At 35.4% G+C, this 20,190-nt stretch overlaps 2 protein-coding genes across 4 annotated transcripts; one reads left to right on the forward strand and one right to left on the reverse strand.

The window, feature by feature from the left end:
• The first annotated feature begins 882 nt into the window (after positions 1–882).
• LOC117906788 (scarecrow-like protein 1) lies at positions 883–5,940 on the forward strand. 3 transcript variants are annotated; one of them, XM_034819987.1, is made up of 3 exons: positions 883–1,358; positions 1,486–1,543; positions 3,718–5,940. In XM_034819987.1, the coding sequence occupies exon 3, from the start codon at positions 3,927–3,929 to the stop codon at positions 5,619–5,621; it is 1,695 nt and encodes a 564-aa protein (XP_034675878.1). In that variant the 5' UTR covers positions 883–1,358; positions 1,486–1,543; positions 3,718–3,926; the 3' UTR covers positions 5,622–5,940. The 3 variants fall into 3 exon arrangements, with proteins under 3 accessions (XP_034675878.1, XP_034675879.1, XP_034675880.1); XM_034819988.1 differs by having other exon boundaries at positions 883–1,150; XM_034819989.1 differs by having other exon boundaries at positions 883–1,046.
• Positions 5,941–8,447: 2,507 nt separating this feature from the next.
• On the reverse strand, positions 8,448–20,086 carry LOC117907252 (small RNA degrading nuclease 5). The gene is made up of 14 exons (XM_034820728.1): positions 19,804–20,086; positions 18,133–18,189; positions 17,974–18,039; positions 17,332–17,465; positions 17,113–17,225; positions 16,388–16,516; positions 16,169–16,239; positions 15,415–15,474; positions 13,846–13,901; positions 12,769–12,829; positions 12,367–12,634; positions 10,684–10,865; positions 10,259–10,554; positions 8,448–8,882 (listed from the first exon to the last, which is right to left on the reverse strand). Exons 1-14 carry the CDS (start codon positions 19,903–19,905, stop codon positions 8,759–8,761), a joined length of 1,719 nt encoding a protein of 572 aa, XP_034676619.1. The 5' UTR covers positions 19,906–20,086; the 3' UTR covers positions 8,448–8,758.
• Positions 20,087–20,190: the final 104 nt, after the last annotated feature.

A 20,190-nucleotide genomic window follows, 5' to 3' on the forward strand; every position in this document is an offset into this window, starting at 1 on the left:
TCTATACTAAAATATAGAACATAAATAATCAATTAATAAATAAATTAAATTAGATATTTTAAATTAATTTAAAAAAATTATAAAATGATATAAATAATAAATAATATTAAATTATTAAATCAAGTTTTAGTTAAAAAATCTACTTGAAACCCAACTCAAGTAGCAAAAAATAATTGGCTACAATAGTCACACATATTGGGTACAAGATCATGATAAAAAGGAATTCAAAATAGTTGATCTCCCTGTCATTGGCTGAGTTGGGGGACAAAAATGTTGAGAGTCTTGTACAAGATAAGACAGTTGGTGTATGATTAACACATTATGTATATAGAAAATTAGAGATTAATCTATGGCTTCTTGAATTTTTGCCATTCTGCCATGCCTAATCCCACTACTTCTCTTATCATTGGTTTTCTCCCAATTATTCATTTCCCACTTCCAACCTTGGAAATTGCTGCCTTCTTCTCTCTTCCATTGCCCACCGGCTAAGCTCTCTTTCTTTCGCCTGATGACTCCATTGCCCGTCTCTTCCCTGCAATTTCCAGCTTAGCGAGTCGACGGTTGGAGGATTCATCCGTCTTTTCATATCTACTCGTGTTTGACCATTGCACTACACGTAAAGATTGATGGAGGACCTGAAAACCTTTGACTTTTTCATATGTCATGATTCTTTGCTGGAAAATTCGCTGCCTTATTCAATTATATGTTTGTCACACGTCACCTTTGCATCATGAATTATGTACCGTGTTTCACCCTTGCCATACACATGTCCTATATCGGATGGTGTTGTGTTTTGCTTTTTTGGCAATCCGCAGATTGGATGGTCAGGATGGAGTGATGAAAGAAGGTATGGGTGTGTTTGGTGCATTGGGAGCACACCACATGAGCAGAGGCCATGGGTGATGGTACCGTCAACAACTTCAGTCAGACAAGCTGGTATAAAGATTATGACAAACAGAAAAAAATGAAGAAAAAGTGAAAAACATAATTTGCAAAGGTTGAAGGAAGGAGTTGTGAAATTTCTCCCGAAGGAAAAAGAACATTGGGTGAGTTCCTCATTCTTTTCTCAGATTCCAGAAGATGGGATTTTCTTGGGGTGGACTTTTCTAAATGGGTCTTGGATGTTTGATCGGTTCAAATTCTTTATCGGGTAGCTCAAACCCCTCTCAACAACCTTAAATATTTTAAGCTTTTTTTTTCCTCGTTCGGGTCTTGATTCATTAATTTATTTATCTTTTGTTCCAAGTTGATTCTTCCTGTGCTGCTACCTTTATTTTGTTTGTTATGTGTTTTATTGCTTTTCAACCTACCAAACCTCACAATCTGCAAGTTTTTTAATGCCCAGATGCCATAAAGAGGTATATTTGCCTTTAGGGTTTGTTTTTTTTACTTTTTTATGTGATCCATGGTTAAAACCCAAACTTTGCTCTTACCTGGAAGCCGGTTCTGATGCTCATCTCCATCTGGGTATCTATGAATTTTCAGGTTATAAATACTGATTTCATCTCTGTTGCTTCCTGTTGAGGTCTTGCTCCTGCTTCAGGTATATGTTGTTTCTTACCCTTGTTTCTTATGAGCTTAATTGCCATCTATTTTCCATTTAATTGGTCATAGATCTCTCCTTCTGAGGAGATGACTCTGTTTGCTCCAACCTCAATTTGTAATTTTTGGCTTTTCTGATAATTTTTTTTCTTCTGTTGTTTCTAAATTGTTGTGGCCTGTGTGAGGGAGAAAGAAATATGTTTTTTGACTGATATTTTTGTGACTTCAGATAGCTTTTTAATCAGTTTTCTTTGTAACTTGTAAACTTTTCTCCAATCCTGTTGGTCTTTCAGTTTTTGTATAATCATGGTTTGTTTTTTCCTTTTTTGTTGGTGGGTGGGGGGGAGGTAGGCTGAAGAGAGATCTTTCTCTTAAGATGATGTTGGCTACTTTCCCATATTCACTTAATTTCAAAATTGATTTTTATCATAACCCATCACAAGTTGTAATCTGACTGCTATTTTAAAGGGGAATTTGAAGCTTGAAGGTTTTATCTTCTTCTTGGCCTCAATTGGTATCTGAGGCATGCCCTTCATACATAAATTGAAACCCTCTCAACTAGGACTTGAAAATCATACCATTCCAATATTTTAGTTTGTACTCTATAATCTCCATAGATTCTGAGATGAATGTTGTCTGCCTATATTCTTGATGGACGTCAAGTTGATGGTGATGGAACAAGTGTATTTCATTTGCAGACATGACTCCATTATGCTGAGGAAAAATGTCTGATGACCCGAAAAAAGCTTTTTGATAATTTAATCTTAGAATGTGATCTCTTTTTGGTTTTCCTAAGATAACTAGGACCAGAACATTGTGAAATCAGAGTTTTTTTTTTGTGCATCAGCGAGAACTTCTTTCCTATGCTTTGTGGGACTGTATTTGAGTTGATATAGTACCAATCCAGGATGACTAAAGAGTTGATTCCAAGTTAGGTAACCTCTGGAATTGTATGGTGCAACTTATTTGAATGTGTCCTGGTAAATTATGATTGATTTTGCTGATAAAAATGCCATAATATTGAAAACATTGAATACTTTATGCTGATTCATTTTAAAATAACAGTAAAAATGCATGTCATGAGAATTAATTGCTAGTTTTTTGAAGCATGGGGAAAATTTTGTAATTTCAGTGTTCAATTTAGTGGCCAAGAAGCAGGAAAAGAACAGGAAAAAATTGGATCTTTGAACTATTAGGGTACCAAATATCCAAAAAAAAAAAAATTGTAATAATGTCGAAGACGAGGGTTTAGCTTGAATACCCCTTTTCTTGATTAAACAATGATGGGAAAACAAAAATTTACCTTCAGAGATATTTGTTCATCACACACCCTCTCATAATCTGTTTAGGTGTTGCTTATTTTGCTTCAAATGGTGATTCTGAATTGGCATTTTTATTTTCACAGCCAGATAATCATGGTACTGACAATCACAAATTATTTTCCTATGTGTTGATTGTTCTTCATCCATATAATAACCTTTCCTATTCTCTTAAACTTCTTCCATGAGACTGAAGTAATTTGGAAAGGGAAATTTCTGATACCAATGTTGAGCTCCCTCTGAATTTTTTCTTCGATCTCCATATGAAACCTTTTAGATTGTCATCTTTTAACCCAGGATGATATGTTTGGTCAAGCTGAAGTCTACCTAGGATATAAAATATTCATAATATCGTATAAAATAAAATAAAAAAGGTTATATTTATCTCAAGCCCTTGAGGCCTGGCTCAAGTGGTAAAGAGATGGGGAGGGTTTGTGGGAAATTTCAGGTTCAAGTCCCAATGAGGACAAAAATTTACCTATAAATAGTAATAATAATAATATCCAATCAAAAATAAAAAATAATAATAATAATAATAATAATAATAATAATAATAATATTGTCAAAAAAATATTAAGGCTTATGGAAGACAAGGCTTGGTAATAGAAGGATGGGAAACGGTCATAACTCTAGAAGGAGAGAAACCTCATTTGCAGAGAGTTGAAGTTTTGGCATGGAAAACAGAGATGCTAAAATAACTCTAATAAATTTGATGGGATGGAATACCAGTTATCTGTACATTATGTTATAAGGTTAAAGCTAGTTCTCATCCATCAACCTTCCAAAACATATCTTGACTTGATTATGATTTGCTGAACTATCTTGTTCCTCCATTGTTTTGTTTGGTCGAATGCAGGCATCCTTGACATTTCGGGGAGATTTCTATTGAGAATTTGCAGCATCAGGTGCTTATTTAGTGCTTCTTCTCGGCAAAGGAAACACATTTGTTCTTAAGTTGCAGTTTACCGGGTTTAGCAGAAATTTCACATCGGGCACTAGTGACAGAGGACTCTAATTCTAGAGGCAACCAGTTTCCCTTGAAAACTGAGTGATTAAAAGAAAACCATGTCTTTAGTTAGATCTGCAGAGCTATCTGCTAAAGCTTATGGTAATCCCAACCTCTATTCATTCAAGGGAAGCAGTACGGGCCCTGGCTTTTCTACTCAAATATTCCGCTCTGATAAGCGGAATATCATGTATATGACTGAATCTTACTGTAGTGAGAGTAATGATCCAAAGTACTTAGTCGACTCTCCAACAGAAGAACTGATACACCCACCTAGTTCTGGCATTTCAGGAAGGCCATTTCACCCACAGGGTACCGCTTCTTACCAGCTCATAGCTGATTCTGTTTCCTCCATGACTCCTGAAGGCTCATTTTTTGAGTCAGACTACTTGGAGTGTGAAAGCCCAGATCAAATCAATTACAATGAAGACAAGATGAGATTGAAGCTTCAAGAATTGGAGAGAGCCCTTCTTGATGATAATGATGATGATGATCAAAGCATGGAGATTGATGCTGATTGGGCTGATCCGATTGGGAATGAACTCCTCCATGACTCACCCAAGGAGTCTTCATCCTCAGATTCTAACCTAAGTAGCATCAGCAGCAACAAAGAAGTATCACTAATACCTACTCAGACCACCAAGCAGTTGCTTTTTGATTGTGCTGCTGCACTTGCAGAAGGAAACATTGATGGAGCATCAGCCATGATAAGTGAACTCCGGCAGAAAGTCTCAATCCAAGGAGATCCTCCACAGAGGATTGCAGCCTACATGGTGGAAGGTCTTGCAGCTCGCATGGCTTCCTCTGGAAAATGCCTCTATAAAGCTCTGAAATGCAAAGAGCCCCCATCTTTGGACCGGCTCTCAGCTATGCAGATCCTCTTTGAGGTATGCCCATGTTTTAGATTTGGACTTACAGCAGCTAATGGTGCAATCACAGAGACATTTAAAGATGAGAAGAGAGTTCATATAGTAGATTTTGAAATAAACCAAGGGAGTCAATATATATTGCTGTTACAATCGCTTGCAGAACAGTCAGGTAAAAAGCCCCACATTAGGTTAACTGGAGTGGACGACCCCGACTCAATCCAACGTGCTGTAGGGGGCCTAAAAGTCATTGGGCAGAGGCTTGAGAATCTAGCAGAAGATCTCAATTTGTCATTTGAATTTCAAGCAGTGGCTTCAAAGACTTCAAATGTCACTCCGGGAATGCTCAACTGTAAGCCTGGAGAAGCACTGGTAGTAAACTTTGCTTTCCAGCTGCACCACATGCCTGATGAGAGCGTCTCAACAGTAAACCAGCGAGATCAGCTTCTCCGGATGGTTAAGAGCTTGAACCCGAAACTTGTGACTATTGTTGAACAAGACATGAACACAAACACAGCCCCTTTTTTCCCGAGATTTGTCGAAGCCTACAACTACTACTCATCTATGTTCGACTCTCTTGATGCAACTCTCCCCAGGGGCAGCCAGGACAGAGTGAATGTTGAAAGACAGTGCCTGGCACGGGACATAGTTAACATTGTAGCATGTGAGGGTGAAGAAAGAGTAGAACGGTACGAGGCTGCAGGGAAATGGAGGGCAAGGATGATGATGGCTGGTTTCACTTCATGTCCAATGAGTCAGAATGTGAGTGATACAGTCCGGAAACTCATAAGGGAATACAGTGAAAGGTACACAGCAAAGGAGGAAATGGGTGCTCTCCATTTTGGGTGGGAAGATAAGAGCTTGATTTTTGCTTCAGCATGGAGGTGACTGGTGTTTAGATTATTCAGTTGCAGATATCGCTACAGCATCTGGCTTGCCTAGGTATTGTTTTGGCTGCGTATGAACTATATTTCTATGTAGGATCAGTATATATTGCGTTGCCACTTTATTTAACGTAGAATTAGGATATAAGGAGATGTCTGATCTAAGTCACTTGACGATGAAATTGTATGAAGTCTAATGCTTATAGGACTGCAGATGAAAAAATATATGAACTGAGTTGTAACGGCCATTGATTAGTTTACCAATTTGTGTTGCTGGACACCCAAACTAATTCACCAACTGGATGTTGTTCAGTCCATTTTCTTGGACCTGCTTTATATGTATAACCATGGCATCCAAGCCCCTTACCTTGATTCGTCCACCATCTATCTGATCAAAGGAGAAGGCTATCATCTGCGTCCCTGGCGAACCTACTTGTGATCCTTGGATTTTTCAGCTATGGTTTCTCATGGAAAAAACACCAACCCCTGTAACTAAATGAATTTCTTTTTCAGTGGAGCGTTCCAAACGACTGGAACTTTTTCAAGTTTGTGCCTAGCTCTAAGCAAAGTTCTTTCTACAGAAATAAGCTTTCCTCCTCATGAAGGATATGCCATCCAACCCTGGTCCCTGTTCCTTTCCAAGATCGGATATGACTATATGAAGCCCAACACATTCTTCCAACTATAGACAGCAGGAATGATCACATTCTTCCCCAAGTTTACGTCCAAACCGGAGTTGAGTCAACCTGAAAATCCCCTAGTTGGTCTATTAAGAAGGTTCTATGACGAGAAACAGCTAAGTTGGTCAACTATGAAAATTCGTCACTGCTGTAGACAAAAACTGCAGCTTGAATTGTCTCATAATAATAAATAAGAAGGCCAAAAGAAACACGATTTTGTGCAATTTATAAGACTTGAATAATGACAGAATGTGATAAGATTATTTAAAGAAAGGGGGTGGGGAAGAACAAGACAAGATAATTCTCTGCTTCCGGTTCAAAAGGCCAAAATATTCTTGAATGTTTTCTTCTAGAGGTGTAGAACAAAACAAAATACTAGTGAAAATCAACCATTCCAGTAGATGACCAACTGTTCCTGCGCAGGCTTGAAAGATAAATTACCGAGTTTTGACCAAAACTACTCATTATTTTAAAAAAAAAAAATTCCACAAGCTAAACCTCGTTCCAAAATAATACTAATCTAATGCTTTTCCACCACATTGGCATCCACGTCATAGAATATGATCTATGACCTTTAAATTTAAAATTGTAGTTGGTGATTATGATTTTGAATTTTTTTTTTTAAATCGTAATTATCAATTACCGTTTTAAGCTTCAAGTTAGAGCTCAATGGAGATATCTTTGATATTTATTTGTATGATGTTTATTTATTTATTTATTATGAATGAATTATTATATATTAAAACAAAAATACAATAAATTTTAAACTTAAATTGAACAGGTATATGTGTGATGTCGCATATCACATACATTATAGTATATAAAAAATAATTAATTAATATGATAATTTATATCATTTTTTTTTACAAATATGATTTCATATTTTATTTGTTTTGAATAAATATAATTTTGTTATATTTAATTTATATTTTAAAATAATTAATTAATTATAATTTATATTAAATATAATTTCAAATTTTTAATAAAATTAAACAAAAATATTTTTATATCAAATTAAAAATATCAATTATTTATTTAATATATTTTTTTTAAATGATCATATAATTTTATATATATTAAAAAATTTAAATCAAAACCATAATCAATAACTAAGGTTTTAAAATCAAGTTCAAAACTATAATTATCAACTACAATTTTAAAGCTTAAAAGCGTAATTATCAATTATGATTTTAAATTTTTATTAAAACGGTCAAAGTTGTAATCATCGACTATGGGTTTAAACTTAAAGTTAAAATTATAATTGATGACTATAATTTTAATTACTTTAAAAAAAATTCAAAACCGTAGTTACCCACAACATTTTTATGATGTGAATATTTTCGCGAGATGCACTGGAATGGACACCATGTTGAAATCAAGTTGAGTTTGCGGATATTTTTTTAAAAATGAGTTATTTTTTGTCAAAACTCTAAATTAGCAACTCATCATTCACCAGTAAAAGGAGTTATGATCTTCAGCTTCGAACCCTCAACTCTCCAACTTGTACTAATTGTATGCACAAGGGCAATCAATCAGTCATTTACCAACAGCATCGAACATTGTCCTGCGGGGACAAACCATATCCTCCATGTGAGATGTTTTAGCACACCAGCTGAGGCCTCTCCAAAACGGCTTGCTCTTCGGCCCTATTCTTACTAAGAGAAAGAAGGGAAATCTTGTATCCATTACATCAACTAAAATATATATGAAATTTTAGAATTCTTTTTAAATTTTAATGTAAAGTAAGAAAAAACATTACCAATTCATACATTTAATAGTACTTTTAAATTTGTCCTACAAATTACCTTTAAAAATAAAAAACAAAATACAAATCAATTTAATACAATTTATTAACAAGTACATATACCATTTATTTTTAGTATTTCTTTCGTGTCAATATATCTCACTTACCATTTACTACGCTCCACTTTTCTCTTTTTTCCTTTTTTCTTTTTTCCTTTCTTACCACCATAATTCGTTATCACCTATTATAGTTTTTATTATTATTTTTCTATTTTTCCTTTATATTCTTTTTAATGTATTTTCTCATAAAACTTCTTTAATTTTAATTTACCTCAGAGACCATTCTGGATCCACTTTATGGTATAGGTATAGAGATTATCATTACAAAAGAATAAAGATGACAGGACTGCAATGAAATTCTGCTGAGTTAATGGAATAAAATTGAAAGACAATACCATAAAATTATACAAAAATAAAAGATGTAATAAAAATAAAAATAAAATAGAAACAAACCCTTGAATCTATTGTCTCCTCAGGGTACAACAATTCCCCCACATTCACTTTTATGGCATAAAATCATCCCAAAAAGGGAGAGAAAAAGATGGCACTAAAAAGGGATCATCACCTAAAATTACAAAATTTCCCTGCCATCCTCTTCACAAAACCCTGCCATATTCCCAAGTCATAAAAAACATGAAGGCAGACATGTAATCTATACTCAATGCTTCACACCCACAAAACACAAAGCTACCTCAGCCTGGGCCTGGAGCTCTTCCAAGACTTTTACAAGTTTCTCACGGCTTACTGTGGTTTCAATCTGCTCTCTGAGCATTTTCCTCAATCTTCATCCATGCACAAGACACAGAACAAACCCAGAATGACTAACTGCAAATTCAAACAAGGAGGAAAAAATAAAAGTATTTGATTCTTATGCATGCCTGGCAGGATGTATCATCACCACAGATTTCAAATTGCAATGTAAATGTGAATGAATGAAATAGTTAGAGATTTTGCTCTTATGAATAGCTGCTATTGCCACTCAAGCTATCATATTATGAGCAAATTAAGGGTGTACAACCTACCTATATTCTGGAAAGTGACTCCTTAAAAGATTAAAACAAAAATAATACTCTTCATTTTTTACAATTAAAGGATTGGTCACTAAAATACTAATTTCCTTGAGTTCCAACACAAGATTAGCGATGCAAATTTTAGATACTTCCTGGTTAATGCATGGCCAGCAAAAATTGCATAAAAGCATATTTTTTTCAACCCCTCTTTCCTTCATTGTGAACAATTAGAAAATTCATTCCGTAGTCCAAATCTTCTGGTTGAACAGGATAAGCAGGAAAAACCTGAAATCATCTACTTCATCTGCCCTTTTCGAGATAACATCCATTAATGCAGAATACAGACAAAATGTATGGCTAGCTTATACTGTAATATGATTCTGGAAAAGCGGATTCTTCAACCCATTTTTTCCTTCATTTTGGGCAACTAAAGAATTCATTCAATAGAGTTCTGATCTTCTGGTTAAGTAAGATAGACAGGTAAAATATGGAAACCATCTATTTCACTTACCCTTTCCTGGAACTACCAAATGCAGCCTTAACCACCGAAATGCATTACATATACCTAAAATTGTATACTATAATACAGAAGTATCAATGTGGAAGGTAAGTTTAAGCAGGGACCCAATGCAATGGCCTCCTTAACAAGTAAAAAACCAAACAGTGCAGAATGGGTTGTTAGTCTAGGATGAGGATTTCTGACTGGAAAAAAACAAAAAAAAAAAAACAAGGGTCTTCAATTGGAAATCACAGCCAAATTCAATGCTATGATTTAAACTTACTTAACATTCAACTCAATCAATGAACTGAAGTTACTAAACGATGTATGGAGATGATATATGGATGCAGCATGGGAAAAAAATTTTATTTTGTTATCAAAATGCAGCATGGGAAGATTAAAAGGTTCTTTTCTTTTTTGTCTTTTTTTCATAGGTTAAAAGGTTCAATTCTATATCTGATAGGAAAAATAAATGGACACCAAAGAGTGCAACTAGGAATTATCATTCTGATCTGCATATAGCATTCCTTGTTTCTAGCCTTCTATTTATTTATTTATACATTTTAGACGAACACTCAACAAATGCAGAAAGAAAATAAAAAGGAAGCATGCTTAGCAATGAAATAATGTGGGACTGATGAAGATGTACCTATGGACAATGGCTGTGTCTCCATGACCTGTGCAAATTATGAGCATAGTATTAGCCGGCAATTCATGGTAGAGGCTTCGGATTCTAGTGTCGATGCGAGTTAGTATGTCCTTCAATTCAGAAGTCACACTAAACTTGATGCCTTTTGGTGTGGTAGACTTCTTATTACAAGTAAGCAATGATATCATCTCTGCCAGTTTTGCATTCAACTTGTCCGTGTCCTCTGCTTGATTCTTGAAATAGGAATTCAATTCTGAGAATTGAGTCCAAACAAAGTGTACCTTATCATTCTTTACCTAAAACCACAAATATACATAAACAGTTGAAAGTGTTCCAATCATAAAATTACAAAAAAGTGTAAGATCATATAGTCATTAACCCCAAAAATTAAGCAAGGAGGCATATGGCCAGTTAGTAAGATCTACCTCCTTTTTGGCCTTTGAAAGAGCTTCAACATCAGAAGCCACAGGAAACGCATGGGATGCCTCAGAAGTGTATCGCCTAACTATAGAAATATCATCAATGAAAGAGGACGTTTTGCCATAATCATTCAAAACTGTAAGGAGCTTCTTCCGCATAAATGACGGAGGTGAACCAAATTCAGGTCCTAATTCCAGAAAAAAAATAAAGAAAAGAGTCAAAGGCATACATTTAGGAATTCAGGATTAAAAACATGCTTGCTTATATATAGGAAAAATAATAATTAAAAAAAAATACAATGTGATCTATGAGTTGTTTAGATGAGGCATGTGCAGGTCATTGAATGAGAGATAGCAAGGACAGCCCATGCAATACTTGCCACTGGCACCTGGGCACCTACATTAAAGGCAAGATATACTTGTAGTGCCCAATATCATTCCAGACCAGAACAATGCCACATGATCAGCATTGGATATGTACGACCAAGGCAGACACCTTTTCCTAAAGCAGAACCAATTGCGATGGAGAGGAAACCTGTCCTAAGAGTGGACACTGAGAACAAACTTTCCCAATGTCCTTCAAAAGCTTTAGCATAGTACCCAGATGCCATATGCCAACCCAGGTTGGAAAGAAATTTCATCACAGGCCTGGCAGTGTTGGACTTAAAAATCAACTCACCGTTTGTTTCTAGGAACATAGTTTGGTGGCTAGAGTTAGGGACTCAGCAACATAGACTCTGCCCTTGGGTGCTACTATTATACTTTAGCCAATCCAAGAGAATGGGATGTTTGATGTCATGCTAAGGATCACTGTCATTACAAGACTCACCCAAGCTGCATCAGTAGTTTACTACTTGATGAGTTGCATGCCAGGCTACAAACCTGTGCCCAGGTAGTACTGACAACAGGTACCCCATGCAGTGGCATTGGTCCAGGACTGCAATCCAACTAGCGCAACCATACCAAGCCTTCGTATAAGGTCCAAAGGGACTCAAGTGAAGGGCCAAGAACTTCATCATCTAGACTATATTTCTCAACCTCACTATTGCCATGCCACATTCCCTACCTAGGCTCTAACTACAATTCCTCTACTGTTTCCCTTTCTCCCAAAATCGCTCCACTCTCCCCTCCAAGAAACTAGGTGAGAATCTGATCTAACTTCTTTTTGTTTGAACTTTTTGAAGTAATTATGACTTACGAGCAAGCTCGAAACTCAGAAGAGGATGGAAGGACTAATGTACTGGAGGACTAGAAACCTCATACTTTGCACTATCTGAGTCTAGAAAGAGTGAAATGTAGAACAGTCTGTGAATGTGAGCTCAAATGATCAGATATAGCTATGAAACAATGGTAACCTCAAATATGTTTGGTGCATACATGACCTTAAATAGTCTGAATAATGGTAAACATGGATTCATGGAATATTTTTCAAAAGCTGGCCTCAAATATTTATTTGAAACAAAGCTATGGTGAAGGTGGTGGTGCCAATCATTACTGATCTGTTCTAACCCTCTTATTTTATATGATGATTAATGAACTATCCAATTCTTTTCCAAATATATGATGCAAACCCAAATGTAGCCTGATCTTTCATAAAGAAAAGCAATATCTAATTGCTCCTTGGATGCTCCATCAGCTTCATTTCTGACATAAATGGTACCATGAGAATGCATAAAACAAATGACTTGCCATGTCTGATCTTTAACAGTGCCAGCTCCATAGCAGCTCTTGCATCTTCAATGCTGTCATGTCCATTTCTTGATTCCTGTATCTCCCTAGAAAGAAATCTCCTGGTGAGCACTCGAAGAGCAGTTTTATAAGATGCACCACGAGGGTGCTTGTATAATACTGCAGTATCAATCACCAAATCATGAGAGATCTTCAAAGCTAACAAATCATTCTCCAATGAATGTCCGACTAGGATGGTCTCTTTGTAAACGAGCTTCAGAAAATCTTCCTGAATATAGAAAACAACTGTAAATAAATCAAGAAACAATAGTTTAAACATGAAAGAATCAGTGAAGTAACAGCAGACATCCGTGGGTAACCCTAATCGGCATGGAATACAAGAGAAACAAAATCCAAGCGAACCTGAACATCCTTCAGACCTGTAGTCACCCCATTCAACATCTCACAGGTGATTCCACTATACCTGCATAGTCCAATATAATCCTTATAGCAAAGAAGAAAATGTAGTTACTTTTTACACACGCACGGATTTTATAAGGAGATATTTGGTTGTCCAACAAAAATTTAATAAGTTCATTGCGTTTTACACAGCATTTCAACCAACACATTGATATATAGAAATTGAACCACTATAGTGTTTCACAGACTTCCCTATCAAAAAATAAAAAATAGTGTTTCACAGACTTCTTGAACAAATAAGTTGGAGAGGTGATATTAAATACAAGACACCCCCTACTCAAAATACCCCTGAAAAAAGTTACAATTCAAAAGGCTCATGGACTTATTTTTGTACAGGTACACCCCAAACACTGATAAAATGATGCCACATGAGGGAAGGAAGAAAAATAAATAAATAAATCAGGAGTCCATTAAATCATTTATTTCCATCCCAAAATCAATTATACAGCTCCAATGCTTATGATATTAAAAGACCAAACCACTCCAAAATCAAAATTTATACAATCCCCATTGGGCCAAAATATCCCCAATCAATTTTCAGAAGTTCAGAAGAGAACATTCAAATCATGTCACTAGACCTCCCCATCTTCTACAGTGACTCCAGCACAGAAAACAATGATGCGGATCAGTTTGCCCCTGATTCTTTCCTTCACAACTTTCAACTCGGTCTCCATAAATTTTAAAGCATGTGAAGAATAAAATTCTTCTAAAATTGTCAAGAGTAAAAATAAAAAAAAGTAATAATAATCATACTAACAGGAAATTACATCAGAACCGTTGTGTTAGTGCAACATGATAAACAGTCAATAAAGAAGAAAGATATCAAGTAGATGAATGCACATTATATCCAAAGAGTGCAAGCTTTACATTGAAAATTTTCAGATTTCAAATAACCCAGTCCCAGCATAGTAGTTATTAAGGATAGGCATTGGAAAAAAAAAAAACCTGAATCTATATCAATTCTATGTTCAGGAATTAAAAGCCAGAAAGTGTGTAGCAATAATTTGGATAAAAATGTACCTAGTGTTGTAATCAATGATACAATTTGATGGCTTAACCAATTTATCTAACACGACCTGTCAAGAATTCAAACCAATCAGGATTAGTTAAACATAAAATGACACAAGAAAAGGATTTAAACTTTTAGAAAACTACAACTTAGAAGTCCCAATGGCACACTAAATATGGAGTGAGGCATGTACTAAATATGCAGTTAAGCAGACTAATATAATCCCATCTAAGATTTCTTAAACTACCTACTTTACCATTTGGAGAAAATAAACAACAAAAAATCAAATTTAACCCTAAGCTTAACAACTATAGCATCCAATCCAATAAAAATAGATCATCCAAGTAATATTAAAAAAAAATGCTTTTATTCGATTTATGAATAAAATATGTTTTCTCCAATTCCATTTTTAAAGAAGCTTGTGTTTCAATTTCCATTTATGAAACAGTTTTCTTTTCCTACCAGTCCATCAATGAAAAAAAAAACAGTTTTTTCAGAAGTTCCATATATTAAAAACTTTATTTTTTTTTCAAATTCTATTTATAACAAGATCTGGTTTTTCTAACTTCCAAAATAGAAAATATTCTATTTCTATAAATTCTAATTATGAAAAAAAGACTATTTTTCCAAAATCCTATATGAGAGATTTTTATGCTTTTTCCAATTCTGTTGATGAAAATTTCAACTATGGTATTCAAATTCCATTAATAGAATAGTTATACTTTCATTCATAAGAGGATTTACCAGAAATACAAATTTAAGGGATCACAATTATGCATTTGTTGAGGGGTAAAATGATAAAAATATTTCATGTCATTAAGGCCATGCAGCCAGCAGCTCCAATGACTGGTGGAAGGGTAGGATAAAAAACGAAACCTTAGGGGAGGTAAGTGGCCTATTTCAAATGTGAGGGAAGGTCCCAATAGTTTTAGCAAACCTCAGAGGAGATGGTATACTTTCCCCAAAATAGATGAAAGATTTAGATATATATATATATATATATATATATATATATATATATATATATATATATATATATATAAATAACCCCATTACAGAACTAATTAAAGAAGAGTTGTCCGCCATTAAGTTGAATATTTCAAGTGCTGTAAACATCACAAAAATTGTCCAGGTGAAAATAAGGTGCACATTATCCATGTAAAATATAGATAGACATGGCCCAAAGATTGAGCCAAATGGTAGACAAGGACTTATACCAGACCCCAATAGTTGAGAGTCAAGGATCTGTTGTTCACTGTTCCTGTTTTTGTTGTTGTTATGCATTGTGGTTCATGCAAAAGTTAAGACACAATTGATAGTTAGCTTTTCTTTTTTCTTTTTTTTTTTTCTGATAAGTAGACAGCTATCTATAACAAAGTGAGATTGGAATAAGGAAATTACACTAGTGGACAATGGTTTTCGTAGCTGAAACGATATTGGAAACAACAGAATGAATAACAAACCAACACCACCCCCAACCCAACCCAACCAAAAAGAAAAAAGCAAATAATAGGGGGAAGAAACTTTGGAGTCAAACCAATTCCTTTGCAATATAGAAAGCAAAACATGGTAAAATGTACCTGTCCTTTAATATCTACCAGACTAATTCTTGTGAGCTCAAACCCCTCGCTTGTGACACACTACAAAAAAGATTGTTGACCAAGCCAAACATGAATACACTGTGAATATAGCACCAAAAGATTTATTTGCTCCTAGTAATACAAAGAGTAGAACCACTTGAAACCGAAACAATGTTTTAAGAAACATTAACAGATTATCACTCTTATTAGATACAATCCTTCCTGACATTGTCCTTCTAAAAGATAACCTGAACATGCCATCTGAAACAGAGTGCTAAGTGAAACACAATAAGCAACCTAAAATGGAGAAGATAACTCTAGCATACTAAATAAAGATTAATAGCCAGAAAGAAATCTAGAATAACTCATCAAAGTTGGCCCATGTGCAGACAATAATTAACAAATAAATAACCTAATTTTGGAATTGAAGTTCATATATGATTTCTTGATGAGCAACAGTCCATATAGAAGGAATCAAATCATGTTTTGCCAATCTTAATAAGTAGAACTTCATCCATCACAACAAAATTAAATCAAATAGGAAATCCTTTTTAAACCCATAGAAGCCATAGTTTAGGTGTTTCAACCAAATCCAAGTATGCAACAGATATGGCAGGCCACCTAGGTCATGTACAACCTTTTCAAATAAGTCTAAATTGATAGCACTTTCATGTACTGTATAGGCATTAATTTAAAGCCTCATTCAACAGCATTTTCATCTTTTCAAGTCAATACTTGATATCTGTAGCCTTACCATCTCACAATCAAGTGCCAACATTTCATAGAGGCAACATCCTGAAGGAGCAGGAAGAGTTGAAACAAAACCTGCATTACAAAATATAACAATTAAGAAACTAGTTATCAATTAAACAAGAAAATCTTTCTGAGGTACAACGTTTTCGTTTCTTCCTCCAATAGGTTTTACTGAGATACAGAGAAAATAAATAAATCAACATTTGTGATTATACATCACCTGGTTGATCATGACAATATCCATTATCTTCCAGTTCCTTTGCTGTGAGTGTGTAATATGTAATGGGGAAAGGTAAATCTTTCAAAACTTCCATGGACGATGGATTATTTGAACCACCACTACAACCTCCTGCACCGTAAAGATTCTAATGAGTTGCAATGAAATGGAAATTGATGAAAGACTCTAAAGAAAAAGTTCATATAATTGTCTCATAGGTCAATGCAATACACATGCTACCCAGCATTGTTCATTGTACAGCCTAAATTAAAAGAGCAATACCTATTGCAAATAACTAAGAAGCATATAAAAACTTAAAGCCAACTAATCACTAAAAAACACAGAGAAGTCCGGAATGTGAGAGAAGTTACAAGATATAAAACATGGCTCCCAGTCACATGGTGCTAAGGGCTACAATATAAACATAAAAACTTGGAAATGGCAGATCCACTGAACTCTGTGATGGACAAGCAAATAGAGCAACTCACATCTGGCTTCTATGGTATGCAATAACTGTGATACCTTCACCTCATGCATATTCCTAAAAACAATAACATAACTAAATGACCATACAAGCCCACTTTAATAACATCCTGGACTAGTACACATGCTGAGAAATTGATAGGCATTGTAAGAAATCTATTCAATCATGACATCAAGAAAATTAAGAAACAAATAATTTGACCATTCAACATAACAAGTGAAATAGTTTCAAATAAGAAATAGACCTTGTTCAGATGTCTGATCATGTTTTTTCAATGCTGAATCAATTTCATTTCTCTTTCTTTTGAGCTTGCATGTCAGGAGTGCATCAATCGTCTGCATTCTATCTGATACACAGCTAGGATAGAATGACACCATGAAACATAATGGTTACCAATGGGAAAGTATAAAAAATAGCAATTTGATGGAAAGAAAAAGGAAAATGAAATATGTTCATTACCAACCTAAGAGCTAAAACTGCCCTTGGATTGCCACAGAATTCTTTCAAACCACCAAGTATTTTAGATTGTGACATGTACAAAGCTGCATCAAGGCCTGGGACATAGAGCATAACCACTTTTGGAATCAGGGGTTTGTTCTGCACATCATCAAAAAGTTATTTCAGTATCTCCATGGATGCAATTTTTTTCCTATCACATACCAGTGAGGTAGTCATGAAACAAAATGTATTGAAACATAGCATCTAAGAAAAATATTTAGTTCTCAATCTAACAGAACTTTTGAATCACATCATCACAACTCAAGAAGATAAAACAATATAATAAAGCAAATGATTTTTTTAAAGAAAAAAGAGCCACGTTAAAAGCACATAAAACAATGGTTAATTTATCCTTTGTTCCTCAGTACAAGTTATACTGCTAATTTTTGAAGCTAGATTATGTGATAAATTTAAATTAAATTTTAAAAATAAAATAAGAAATAAAAAAGGAGAAGAACAAGAAACTGCGGTGTGCTACAAAATGAACAACATTTAAATGGGGGGCACATACAAACATTTGTACATGGATGCAAACATGTGTCTACGTGCAAGATGTATCAAGGCAATAACGAGGATGTAAGGCAGGGGCGGAGGGGAGGGTCCTTACTTTAATAAAAATCCACGATGGCATGAATCCTTCAGCAAGCACCCAAGTTACAAGTCCTTGAACGTCCTGTTTCACAATGCAACTCAAATAAAATTGTTTTGTATATTATATATCTATTAATTAAGATCTCAAGAAATTTAGAAAGTAGTGGAAACTTACTTGCAGATTCAACGTTGAGTCAGCATCGGGAGTCTTGAAAACAACATCAGCCTTAGCCTGCAAATGTGCATATATGCATCAAAAAACACCACCAAAGCTAAGTTTTTTTTTATTATTTTTTTTATAGGCAAAAAGAAGGCATGTATTAAAAGTGCCCAAAAAAAGGTGTAGCAAGTACACACGAAGTATACAACCAAAGCCTAGTAAAGGCGAAAAAGTAAGAAGTAACAAAACCCTCGCCTAACTTGGAGTCCAACCAATCTACAAAATCTAACATAGACAACATGTGGTGCTCTATATACACCATAGCCCACAACAAGCACAAAGGAGTTTTTTACCCACAAAAGAGTCATGCCAACCCAACAGATTCCTTCTAACTAGGGAATGCAAAACCCACTACACTCCAAAAAGGGAGTAAATAGTCAATACAAAGAATTTTGCCTCAAGACACTTCCCAGACAAAAAAGCCGACCTTCATTGGAGCCCAAGTCCTCCACACTATACTAGCCAGAAAAGGCCAGAAAAGGCTCTCTAGGTCCCCTAGGGAAGGAACCACAAAGAGATCTAACTGAAAATTCGCTACTCTTGTTTTCATTCCAACTTAGTTTTTCCTTCACTTCCCTTTTAACTACCAAAGAACATAATTTCCGAAACAAAGTCTCCACTTCAACTAGCTCTCAATCGTTGAAATGTCTAGAAAAACAAGGGCTCCAGCTACCCCCTTCCCCAACCTCCTCCCAAGCCTCTGCCACCCATCCATCTTTGTTGGCCACAAGAGAGAACAAGTTCTGGAAGGCTTCTTCCAAAGTTTGATCCTCACGCCACATGTCTTTCCAGAATTTAACCCTTCAATGTCATCATTAATGTTTGGCAGCATACGCATCTTCTTTCGCAGACTATATATGTGTCTTTTTAGCAAGGATTGGTTTCTTGCCATTGTAGCTTGAATCTAAACCCTAAATCTTGCCTGCCTTAAAATTTTGTCTACTATGTAACCAAATACATTTTAGAGCAGTTCAACAGCAATAAATACTTCCAGACTTCTGAAAGCTGAAGCATACAAACCCAAGTCTACTAACTAGGTCTCCAGATTTTACTGTGCATAAGCCCTCTCTCTATTCTTCACACTCTATGGCACATTCCCTAAAACATGCCTGACAGGTTCACGGGGCCCAGATGTGAGCCATGCCCACAAATATACCAGAAGATCATCCAGCATTCTTTCACGGTTTTCAAATTCACCAGCTATTGGACATCTGATTTCAGCATTGTCCCTTGAATTCAAAATGGAAGAAGCCCTAACAAGAATCTCGTTGCAAATGTAAATACACTGTTAAATCTGGAAATTTCCCGAACATAAAACCCAGCACAAGCACCCAGGATGGCATGAACTTCAACTATGAAATTTCCAATACACTTCCAAGGTTCATATGCTTAACTTGATAGTAAAAATAATTTACGAAAACAGAAACTCTGTTTTCCATTAAATAAGAAACGTCATACCATGCAGTACGATTATTTCTTCAAATTTGTTGATCAAACAACACTAATCTAACATAAATGATCTTCATGTCCGCATGACAAGACATCAGAATTTCAACTGACACATATATGTATATATCGAGAGAGAAAGAAGAGAGAGGGAGAGAGAGGGGGATTGAAGGAGGGTACCTCTGGACCGTAGATATCAAAGAAAGTGGAAGAGGCGGTAGCATTTGTGGCGCTCTCCGGTTTGGAAACGGGGTTTTGAGTTTTGTGTTTGGGAGAGCGCATGGTGTGAATCTCCGGAGAAGGCAAATTGACTTACAGCGCTAAGCCTCCGCCGGACGATTATCGACAAGCAGGGATTAAGCTTCGTTGGTTGCTAGGTTTGATCGTTGCTCACTTGGAAACCATTCTCACTTCTCAGTCCTGCTGCCTCAAACTAGGGCTACGGAAATCTTTGGAATCAAAAACAGAAAAAGGTCTTCAATTTCTTCTAGGAACATTTTATATTTGGTTAAAAGGGAAAAATAACTCTACCTGATAAATGTCGGGTAATTATATTTGCATCCACTC

This window comes from Vitis riparia, chromosome 18 (genome assembly GCF_004353265.1).
Source record: "Vitis riparia cultivar Riparia Gloire de Montpellier isolate 1030 chromosome 18, EGFV_Vit.rip_1.0, whole genome shotgun sequence".
NCBI classification, from domain to species: domain Eukaryota; kingdom Viridiplantae; phylum Streptophyta; class Magnoliopsida; order Vitales; family Vitaceae; genus Vitis; species Vitis riparia.

What these genes read in the sequence shown, in the direction of transcription:
- LOC117907252 (XM_034820728.1), bottom strand. Translation starts at nt 19,905, where the DNA reads ATGCGCTCTCCCAAACACAAAACTCAAAACCCCGTTTCCAAACCGGAG. An exon ending in TGGCACTTGATTGTGAGATG is followed by an intron (nt 15,475 to 16,168) that starts GTAAGGCTACAG and finishes TCTTTTTTGTAG; the next exon opens with TGTGTCACAAGCGAGGGGTT. An exon ending in ACTGTTAAAGATCAGACATG is followed by an intron (nt 10,866 to 12,366) that starts GCAAGTCATTTG and finishes TTCTGGAATTAG; the next exon opens with GACCTGAATTTGGTTCACCT.
- LOC117906788 (XM_034819987.1), top strand. Translation starts at nt 3,927, where the DNA reads ATGTCTTTAGTTAGATCTGCAGAGCTATCTGCTAAAGCTTATGGTAAT.